The 10,960-nt window shown below is 40.2% G+C and overlaps 2 protein-coding genes across 2 annotated transcripts; one reads left to right on the top strand and one right to left on the bottom strand.

The window, feature by feature from the left end:
- The first annotated feature begins 889 nt into the window (after positions 1–889).
- LOC306830640 (uncharacterized protein) lies at positions 890–3,174 on the top strand. The gene is made up of 2 exons (XM_079354231.1): positions 890–1,572; positions 1,999–3,174. Exons 1-2 carry the CDS (start codon positions 1,247–1,249, stop codon positions 2,954–2,956), a joined length of 1,284 nt encoding a protein of 427 aa, XP_079210357.1. The 5' UTR covers positions 890–1,246; the 3' UTR covers positions 2,957–3,174.
- Positions 3,175–3,861: 687 nt separating this feature from the next.
- LOC306830284 (DCN1-like protein 5) lies at positions 3,862–9,102 on the bottom strand. Its single transcript, XM_079353668.1, has 10 exons — positions 8,994–9,102; positions 6,867–6,916; positions 6,706–6,739; positions 6,468–6,567; positions 5,978–6,140; positions 5,796–5,887; positions 5,530–5,638; positions 5,333–5,437; positions 5,137–5,239; positions 3,862–4,346 (listed from the first exon to the last, which is right to left on the bottom strand). Exons 4-10 carry the CDS (start codon positions 6,533–6,535, stop codon positions 4,291–4,293), a joined length of 696 nt encoding a protein of 231 aa, XP_079209794.1. The 5' UTR covers positions 6,536–6,567; positions 6,706–6,739; positions 6,867–6,916; positions 8,994–9,102; the 3' UTR covers positions 3,862–4,290.
- Positions 9,103–10,960: the final 1,858 nt, after the last annotated feature.

Genomic DNA, 10,960 nt, shown 5'->3' with positions numbered 1-10,960 from the left:
TGCTGTGACATCTTTTCTGTGAATAAGCTGATCTGAGAACAAATGAACAGAAAACTTTATTTAACGTGTGACAGGTTTACAACAAAACAGACCCATAGTTACTTCAGAGACGATGTGTTGTGTATTTTGATATTGGTCTACTCCTCTCACAGCCTGGTCCTGTTAATGAGTTGAATTATAAGCCACAGTGAAGATGAAATTCAAATTTTAAAAATACATTTTCTATAAAAATTACAAAATCGATCCCATCAGTCAGAACCTTCCAGATTCTTGTACGGCACGTTTGTTGCCTGTTTGATGGAAGATGAATAAGACAATCTTTGGAAAAATCAACCTCGACATCCAGCAGTTACAGAACAACACTGCAGCGTTATTTTTCTCATCAGCTCGCCTTTTGTTTTGTCTGTCTTGGTTTCAGCTGCAAAGAGGATTCTGAGTGTGTTCCCTGGTGGAAATGAGGATGATATGAGCAGAGATAAAATGTCAATCTTCCACTTCCAGATTCCTGTCGTTGTTTTTACACTCAGACCACTAAAACAAACGTGACTTATTTCCTGCAGGTTCAAAATGTTAAGGTGGATGGCTCTTACAGCGTTTCTGGCTGCCTCAGCTGATCGTGTGAGTGCAGCTTTAGGCGACGGCTCTTTAACTGTTGCACCAACCTGCAGGCTCAAAGGTCGTCCAGAGGTCGAGCTGACTTTGAGCTGCGGAGACGAAAGAAAAGCAGGTTGGTAAAGAAGATCAACAAGAACTAAACTCTTTCTGCTGTTAGTTTGACACCATGGCTCAGACAGAAACTTTTTTTTTTCTTCGATTCTTCTGTATGTCCAGCACATGTAGAAAAAATTAAGGAGTTAGAGAGTCAAAATAAATTATATATTATAATAAATAAAGCTGTGCAATGCTCCAATGTGTTCAGATATAGCAGTTTCTAATGATACATACTAACATCAGTTTAAACATGACATTAAGTAATAATTATCCCAAAAAGCAATGTGTCCTGAACAGTGGCAAAAATGTAAATTATAATTAAAAGAAACATATTTTAGGGATCGTCTTTTTAACTTCATTATCAGAAACATTGTTACCAAGTATTAAGTTAAAAACATGTTTGTAGACATTGTTTTTTAACTATAGACCTAACAATTTTCTGGTCCTCTCATGTGTAGGTATTGTCCAGTACTGGCGCACCCCCTTTGGAGACCTCGGGACCCCTGGTACCCTGAGTAAACTGGACCCTGTCTTTATGCGTTATGATGGGAGCCTGGTGGTCCCTAACATCAGCCATCTCCACAGCGGCCTGTACTACTGCCTCCTGCAGCACAAAGAAGGATCTACACTGTGGTCGTACGAGCTCCATGTCGGCGATAATAACAAAACAGATGAAGAAGACCATGCGCACGAGGAACATGGCTGTGGTGCGTTCAGGGTCAGGAGGGATGTTGGTACTGCGGGGGAGAAGCAGGGAGGTGTATCAGATGAGCAGTTTGCAGGAGCTGTGGCAGCATCAGTGCTTCTGACATTTGTGCTGGGCTTCAGCGCTGGAGCTCTGACCAGGACTCAGGTGCTCAGGTGCGTTCAGGGACCCGGACATCCCAGCTTTTATTCACACTAACAATAACATTTAAAAAGGTTTTAAATCACAATCACAAATCCACCAAATGTACCAAACAGCTATTTGTTTTCTGAATTAAGGTTTCAACACATACCTGACCAGTTTTTTTAATTACTGCCAAGTTAAAGTATTTTAAATTACATATATTGATTTAAAGTCCATGTGAGGAGTTTTTAGCTTGTGACCTACAAAAGCAAACAAGATAAGAATTACTATTACAGTATTGTATTTTTTAAATCCACATCATAAGGTAGGTTTCATATTAGAAAATTAAAGAGACAAAACACGTCCTTCACAGATACAGAACAACATAAGCAGCCATCTTTAACACTTTCAGTTTGTGTTTAACCCGTTTCAAACTGTCAATCCACTGTACCATTAAGGTGCCTGGGGGCAGTCACTGTGAAGCTGAGATCACCATGGCAACGCCAAAGTGACACACTGGACCATGGCTGTGATGTCAACATGACCAGCCTGCCCCCCATGTACGACAACCAGGCCTTTGCAGTGGAACAGGAGGCGTTCGATGATGATTCGGCGACTTGTGCGACCACAGACTCAACGATTTCATCGACAACCTCATCGCCGCCGCCCGCCAAGCCTCAGAGAAGCTTCCGGCAGAAGCGAGAGGAGCAGGACACCACAGCCTATCTGGAGGGATGCGACTACGTCAAGGTGAAGGAGGAGGAGGAGGAGCGGAAGAGTCTGAAGGAAAACAGCGGGGGAAATGATGAAGAGGAGGCCGGAGAGGAAAAGGGATTCAGTGGTTCCTTCTATTTATCAGACGCATATGGAGAGAGTAAAACAGAAACAGACGAAGACGAGTGCAGTGAGGATCAAGAGCAGAGAGATCCAAGACACAGCAGGGAAGAGAAGATGCAACAAGAGGAAGAGCTGGAGGACAGTAGTAGTACAGGGCATGAAGAGGATAGAAGAGAAGGTGAGGATGAGGAGAAACGGGGAGAGGAGGAGGAAGGATTGAGAGAAGAAAAAGAGGCAGATGTAGAAAACAACGCAGGGGGAGGTGATGATCCATTTGGTGAGGACACAATGAAAAGCGACACCCTGGAAGAGGGAGAAGATCCTTCGACTTCTCCACCCTCACAGGGCCGCCGCAGCCGCGTCATCCGCCTGTACCAGTACGACGACGACGGGCAGCGGTACGGCCACCTTCCAGACCCCACGCCTGACGAGCCAGGCCCCGCCCCCAGACTCAAACAGCGCTCCCTCTCTCTGACGCGTCTCAACGCCATTATGGCTGCCGCCTCAGCCGGGCCGTTAGACCCGAGAGAGACAGGGACGGAGGGGACAGAGAGGGGACACTTCCAAATGGAAATATAAGAGACAATCCAGAGGAGGCAAATAAACAGTGACATGTTGGACTTTCACAAAGTTGGCGATATGTTTTCACATTTTTAACTTTCAAACACCGACACCTCTGCTTTAAAGGGACAATTATAGTGAGTCACAAAAGCTTCAGTTCTGATCATTATAAAACCATTTTTGTGTTCACAATGATACTAGAAAACAATCAGGTGTCTGCTGCATCCATGTGATTAGGCACAATTTGGGATGATGTGTAAAAATGATCAAAAGCTGAGGAACATTGTGTCAAATATCAATTTTTAAAAAAGGATGTAATCATTTTGAAAACATAAGAAGCCCATATCTTATTAAAAAAAATAAATAAATAGAGCAAACACACTATGTCAGATGATGAAACTGAGAAATTGCATTTTTGGGAGAACATGAAATGCCAAATTTGCATTTGATGCCAACAAACATGGTGGTGAAAAAGTTGAAACACATACTTCCAAGTAGCTTTCTATTTTTCACTATCGTTTAGTTTTTTTCTTTGCGTTTGTTATTTCGTCAGGACGATGTCAAACTGCATTCTGTCTGATCTACGACAGCGCAGTAAAAGAGACCCAACCTGTCGCCTACTGTATTAAAAATGTTTGAAGCATAATGAGGAGAGAGTGATCACAAAGAAGACCATGAACTTTTGAACAACGGGAACATTACATCAACCATCAAAAATTCTAAAAGATGTTTCTGGTTTAAATTCACAGAGTTGAGGAAACCTTTTTCCAAAAACAAGCAATTGTAAGTTTCAACCACAGACTGTATAAAACATGGACGTGTTCTCAGTGACGTCGGTCAACCTACAGAAACAGTCCAAAGCGATGAAGGAACGAGGTCTTCAATTGTTGGAGTGAAATCAGTATACAGAGTACTGCTTGTACTTCTTATTTTCAATATCCTTTTTATTTCTGTGAAAACATCTACAAATAAGTCACAAAATGGGGAAAAAAAAATCATCATCAAGAAAACACAAATTCAACAGCTAATTTCTTTGTATCCTTATCTGGAGACGTTTCCCCCACATCTTCTCGTCTCCACACGGACTATGAAAAGTCTACTCACTTAGAAGGAGGCCTTTTGACCAGCGTTGGATGATGATGCACAGAAACAATCTCTGTTTGGTTGCAGTGTTACTCAGAGTCTACAGGGATGATTCTGTTGTCCATATTTGTGCGTGTGAATCGTTAAAAGTCTGTCAGTATTTTTGAAACAGCAGTTTTTGCTTTCGGAAAGGATCGAAAAGATTCCTCCCATATATGGGCATTCTGTCTCTACCCATTTCCTCCTTTTCGGTGGCGTGATGGCCTCCGCTACGATGTGGGCCAAGCCTTCAGCCATTCCACAAACTCATCTAGCAGCACTGGCCCTGAAAACACAAGAGGAGCACGTTAAGAGACAGCAGATCCTCCACTTAGTTCATCTGAGACATAATGAAGCACAGAATGCAAATAAATCTTTATCAATGGTACATGAGAACTACTGGTATGTAAAAATTGAATAGGCATGTGTGAATGTAAGATTACTCACTGTCTTCATTCACTGGCAATGACACCAGTTTGAAATAGTCTTTAAATATAAATGTGTTTTCATAGCTACAGATTTTTGAAAACAGAAAATAATTTGTGTTTTTTTAAAGGAGTTCAGGGTGAAAATTGGTGCAGATTGATTTTTCCGTATCTGATTCTCATTTCACAAACTGTCGCTGCAGGGCTGACCTTTGAGGGGATGAAAGAAGCAGGAGTCTAAATGAAGGAGGCGATCATATTAGTTATGTTGCATCACCCGGTGTCACATAACCCTTACTCTGCAGAGAGTTGAGATTTCCTCCGAGTCCATGAGTGAGGATAGCCACAGCAAACGATAAACAACCAATAAGGAGCTTTTTACACTGGACATGTACATGATGCAAAGCCTTCAGAGTAGTATGTTTAAGTTTATAGATCATTGACACGTTTCACCAGCTGATGGCAACAATGAACCGTCTCAGCGAACGGTGCACATCTTATAGGAGACACAGATTCTTCTGAAGAAGAATCAACAGAACATTAAAGTGCTGTGTGTCAAGTTCAAGGAAGAGACAAAAACAACACACGGAAAACTCATTAGACAAACACACACACAAAAAGAAAATAACTAAGAGTTTTTCATATACTCACAAGCTCCATCTTCATCGTAGTTACTGAGGTCTGTGTTGATGGTTCTGCTGAACTCCAGAACATTATACCACTGGTCCTTGTTCATGCCCCTGTACTTGGATTGCTGGGGGAGAAATCAATTGGTGTTGGGCAGTCAGACAGGCAGCTAAAACAACAACCTTTACACCTAAACTCAGGAAGTAAACAAACGATTTACCTCCAGGAACTGATGGAAGACTGGATAGAGAGGCCATGTTCTCCCGAGCAGCAAGGCCAGCATTCCTTTAGCCGTGTCCATGTCCAGACTCCTTTGGTCCTTATCCTGAGAGACAGGGTGTTCAAATCTGAGCTCATTTTGATCTACTAATGCAAGAGGAAGTTCAATCATCCAGCAGAAATAAACCGCACACTCACCCTGGCAAAATCAAAAGCATATCTATAAATGTTTTTGAAGACAACAGAGTCGTTGAGCTCATTGCGCAAGTAATCCAACTTGCTTTGTAACCTCTCTGTGCAGTCACACCTGCAAGTAGGCAAAGGATCACAAGTTAAACAAACACACAGTTACAGTGAAACAGGTCTCACCACAACAAAAGAAAGTTGGTTATTCAAAGCTAGTTGTCAGGATCAAGTTTGAGAGAAGATCTCATATTGAATGAAAAAACCTGAAATGTTCTTACTGTAATATCGTCATTCCCCTGAGCCACTCGTCTTTTGTGAAGAACCCCATACTCGCTGCTTCTAGATGCCATGCTAAAACTAACATGATAATCTGTAAGACAAGAGAGGCAGTCAGACGAAAGGGAAGCTTGATAAATACAGATCCAGGTTAAAGGTGAAGACAAGAGGCGGGCACACTCACATTCTCTGGTTCCACACCAATGTCTTCACAGAACTTCTCCATGGCCTCTGGACCGACCACCTTGTCAGCACCAGCATACTTGTGGAACCAAGTCAGGCACTTCTTCCCCGAGAACAGCTTGTCAGCGATCGGCCTGGCGCCACGGATTTGAGGTCGAGTGAAACTAACACAAGGGTTCACATCACATAATGTTTAGTTCATCTGAAATCATTCAAGAGATTTAAGAAAATAATGAACATGAGCTTTTCTCTCTGTCAGAACGCAACAATAACACCCACATGCATCTACTTACACGCTCTCAACAAACAGAAAACACACCACGGTTTAAAAAGAAAAAGTGCTCAGTGCTGTCAGGACATAGACGATGCATTACCTCGTGTTTGAAATAGTCACAGACACATTTCTGCCTTCACATGTAGAAAAGGTGTTTTCTATTCTGTTCCATGAGAGAAGGTTTGAATTCACAGTTAAAGTGTGTCTGTCTGTTTACCTGGTAATTTTACATTTCGGCCCATTGTCATCTGCGTCAGGCAACTTCCGTTTCTTTTTCTCCAGCATCACTGAGCCTTTCACTGGTTTCACTAGCTGGGCTACACACAGGGGAAAAAAATATTTAAAGAAATCTTCACAGAGAGATAACATATCTTCATCCTCCTGCACACAAACTTCTAGAAGTCTATAATCAGTAATATATTTCAAAATAAAAAAGAGCCAAGTGAAGAGCATACCCGTGTGCTTCTGGCTGCCATGTCCATTCAGATTCTGAAAAAACAAAACAAAAAAAAGAAAGGTCACTGCAAACCACTTTGACAAACTTGAATCCAGACAGAGGAAAGAGATGAAGGTTGTTATAGTGTTCAGATGCATCATCGTCATAGTGAGTACTCACAAACTTGTCCAGTGTTTCGGTTGTTGTGAAAATGTCTTTGCAACTTGTTTCTAGAGCAGAGAGACAAAACAAGCAATATTTTATTCTCACTTTCTCTCATTAGTTAAAACTGACTTTTTTCCTTTTTGAATGATGACATGTTGTAAATTACCTAGAAATGTAAACAACCAATGTAAATATGTTTTAATAGAAAAGACAAAGTTCTAGTTAGAAAAATGTGCAAACCATTCAAAAAATGCAGATCTCAAATGGAAACTTTGTATATATATTTTTTTTTTTTAAAACACAGGGTGTTGTAATAGACATATTACCCAGAGACCTGGACAGGTCCATGAGTTTACATGCTTGTAATAAGATGACATAAACCTCCTAGTTCAGGAAAACTGTCACAGAAACAATTTGCATTTCACTGGTCAAGACATTTACAAGGAATTATTATTTGTTTGGTTTATTTAAGGCAAAATATTGCTGTACAAGGATTATTTGTTGACATATATTTAATATGTTTGGTTTGATGATCCCGTGTGGGCAACAGCAGAGGAATTATTCACATGACGAACGAGGGCAGAGGTTGGTTTTTTTCCCACAAAGCACATCTTGCTGTGACAACAACACCGAGCTGGTGTTTGTCAGGCTGAGTCAGCACTAAAGATCATCCCAAAAAGGTGTGTTGGATGGAGTTCAGTTCAGAAGTTATATTTCAGTTATTCCACAACAAAACCAGGAACACCATTTCTTAATCAACCTTTCTTACAGCACAATCTGCAAAATTCTGTGTAAAACCTTTTTACAAAAGAGCCAAGTGTTTACTTCAATATCCCATGAAGCCATAAAAATATTTATTATTATCCAGACTAAAGCTGAATAAGGCGGGTCAACTAGCAACAGAGGACCCTTTCCAATACAAATTTGACCGAGATAACGTGCTGTCCTTTCAAAACGACATTATGTACTGGCAGCTGTTAGGAGAGAGGTCAGCTATTTCATCATCTGAGTAATGCTGAACAATACAAACAATAAAAAAAAAATTCAGGGTAGGGCTGGGCAATTCATCAAAACCATCAATCAGAAGTTCTAACAGACGTAATCTCGCCCAAGTCGATTATATTCAAGGTCGAGTCACGTGACCGACGACGCGTCCAAACCAGGACATGGATCCAACGTCAGTCACCGTTTGGACACAGTTTGCCTTACGCTGAACAAGAAGAAATAAAATGTAAACAAGACATGAAAGTTATTCATTCATTCAATTCTTTTTTATTGAAATTAAATTCTACTTTTAAAATGAAATGTTTCAATTTCATTTCAAGTAATGATTTGACTTTCAAATATTCAATAAAGTTAAATATTTTTAAAAAATACCCCCAGCTTTAATAACAGAGCACATTTACAGAAGAGACCATGTCAGTGAACGAAGGGTCAAAAAAACAACAACAAAAGAATCGACCATTAAATTGTAAAACGAGAAGAAATGTTCGATTATTCATGATATCGCCCAGACCTAAAATCAGGGTTTACCATAGCGAACCGAACTGCTTGTCGGACCCGGATCTTTTGTGAACCGTAACTGTGACGTCACCAGGTTACGCATCACCTGGACCGAGACGTACAACCGTCTGTCACGTATTACCAAAAGAATTATGTATATTTTAAGAGGTCAATTTCTCCTAATTCCCTTTTAAATTAAATTCAGCAGAGATGAGTGGTGTCCTGGTTGTTTAGCAGTCCCCACACAGAGGCAGCAGACAGTTTAGTAAACATTTTAATATTTAATAAAAACCTGATGACCGTTACTCTGCCATTGATGCTAACTAACGAGCGGCTAACTGTGCCGGGCAAACTAATCTAATAATCCTGAACAGTTCTCACAACTCACTGTCAATTAAATAGAACAGGAACTCTAATCAAAGCATACACCGTTAGTTTTATTTATTTTTAATTTGTAGATGCTGCGTGACTTCTTTTGTTTGTCAGTTAGTGAAGCCTCAGCTACGCTGCTAGCATTAGCCTGTTTGTCAACACACACGTCATAGAATCGACTTCAACTAATTAACATTACACCATGATTTGGCTTTTATGATCAAATCATAACGAAATAAAGTCACTTGAATAATTCCAAATACTTACTTTGTAGTAAACTACTCTCCCCCCTGACAAATCACTCGCTTCTCTCACGCCGGGGTTTTTTTAGCTGTCGCCTTGGTTTCCGGGGAGTGGACGAGACCACTTCTTTACGGGGGGAGGGGGGAGGTTACGAAATACACGTTTCAATATCAAGAAATATTCCGACAAACACTAATTTTTTATACAAACAAAATGCTACAAACACATGTAGAATTTCAATTAAGTAAAAATTACAGTATTCAAACAAAATAAAAAACACCAAAAAGGAAAGGGGTATAAGACTATGCCCCCCCTTCGACCCCAAAAGGTAAAACGTGCGTCTTTTAAAGCGACACTCCTTTATTTTTGGCTCTCACATGGGTCGTGCTCACGTTGTTCACTGATCTCTAATGATGGGAGTTCAGGTTCTTTTCCAGTGAGCCAGATAAACTCATACCGACTCTTTCGGCTCCCAAACGACTCTTCAGTTCACTACTTGTCTTATATGAATGAAAACCTTTATTGCCACTATAGGGGAATTTGTCTTGCACCTGAGAGCATAAAAAACGATAAAAACAGAACATTTACAAGACAGAACACACACACAAAAAAAACCCAACATAAAACACACTAAAACATCACACAAGTAAAAGAGGGATTTCAGGGGAAAGATAAATAAAGTGCAGAGTGCCATTCCAAAGTAAAACTTACATTTTCTAATAACAATAAATTGCTGTGGTCACTTTTTCATTGCATTTACAGAACATTGTAACTCTCTTAAACCATCCAATGACATGCAGAAGCAGGCACACTAGCCTTCCTTTTTTTCCTTCAACTGAACTGCTGGATGCACGCCTGGAATTTCAGGTGTCTGTGAAGGTTGTTTGTTGACCCTGCTTGATATGACAACTTAATTGAGCAAATTCTGCATACAAGCACCCGTAGCTATAGGAGATCATCATATCATTCTGCGGCTCCCATCTTCACTTATAGAGAGCTGGCTCTTTGAACCCATTCGTTTGTAACTGACACGTCACTCGTGAATTCAACCTCACTGACCCTTGAAAGTGACAAGCCGTTTTACAAGACTTTATCACTGTATCAAGTTTCTACCATTGAGTGTTTGTCAACACTGAGATACGTTGGCAAATGTTCTGTATTCAAAGGTTGTAATTGTATCTGTTTTTTTGTTGGAGACTAAATGAAAGTGGTATGTTTGCTTGAGAAGCATCACATATCAAAAACAAAAATATTATGTATCCCTATAAAGCCCCCCTTTAGTCCATCGAGCCTCAACAAACATACCGTGTTTGATACAGACTAAGTGCCTTTTATTCATCACATTTCTCTTTAGTACAGTATATTTATTGTTTCACAGTGACTGGAAGTAAAGAAAGGGGAGAAAAACAGAACATATGTCAGAACAGTTGTCTTTATTTTGCAGGGAAATAAACAAGTAAACTTTTTAAACCATTTAAAACAAGAAAAACATCGCAGCACATGAAGGTGGTCAAACCACCCTCCTTCCACTCCAACAACACAAAGTTTGATGATAGTGTTGTTGCAAACATTCAGCAAGTTTAGACTGTCACTGATGGTGTTAACTTCAAGTTTTGTATTTATGCAAGGCTACAGGTAGGTCTGCCCCCTGTGTAGGCCAGGCTGATGGGCAGGGAATCGGGGTTAAAATGAGGAAAAAAACAAAACAACGGCAGGTTGTACACTACCATCCACAGGCCAAATCTCCTCTTACCATGACTGACAAAAAGCTATTTAGTTTCACAAGCTCATACTGATTATTGATCAAAAGAATACACATTGAACACTTGAATGATGGGATTTAAAATGAATAATGTATAAAAGGAATCAACATATTATTATTCATATTTAAACAAATGTTCTGAAGGAGGGAAGTGACACCTTTGTTTGTGGTCAAAACTATAAAATGTTAACATTTATGTTCTGTTTGTGGATACTGCTCTGGCTAAAAG

The sequence above is a fragment of the Symphodus melops genome, assembly GCF_947650265.1.
Source record: "Symphodus melops genome assembly, chromosome: 10".
NCBI lineage: Eukaryota > Metazoa > Chordata > Actinopteri > Labriformes > Labridae > Symphodus > Symphodus melops.
The sequence above is the reverse complement of the archived record's forward strand: the minus strand, read 5'-3'. Positions and strand labels throughout refer to the sequence as shown.

Bases quoted from the DNA above. Each gene is read 5' to 3' on its own strand.
- LOC306830284 (XM_079353668.1), bottom strand. From the start codon at position 6,535: ATGCTGGAGAAAAAGAAACGGAAGTTGCCTGACGCAGATGACAATGGG. The intron at 6,141-6,467 runs GTAAACAGACAG...CCCTTGTGTTAG, and splicing joins CCGAAATGTAAAATTACCAG to TTTCACTCGACCTCAAATCC. The intron at 4,347-5,136 runs GTGAGTATATGA...TTGTGTTTTCAG, and splicing joins CTACGATGAAGATGGAGCTT to GGCCAGTGCTGCTAGATGAG.
- LOC306830640 (XM_079354231.1), top strand. From the start codon at position 1,247: ATGCGTTATGATGGGAGCCTGGTGGTCCCTAACATCAGCCATCTCCAC. The intron at 1,573-1,998 runs GTGCGTTCAGGG...TGTACCATTAAG, and splicing joins ACCAGGACTCAGGTGCTCAG to GTGCCTGGGGGCAGTCACTG.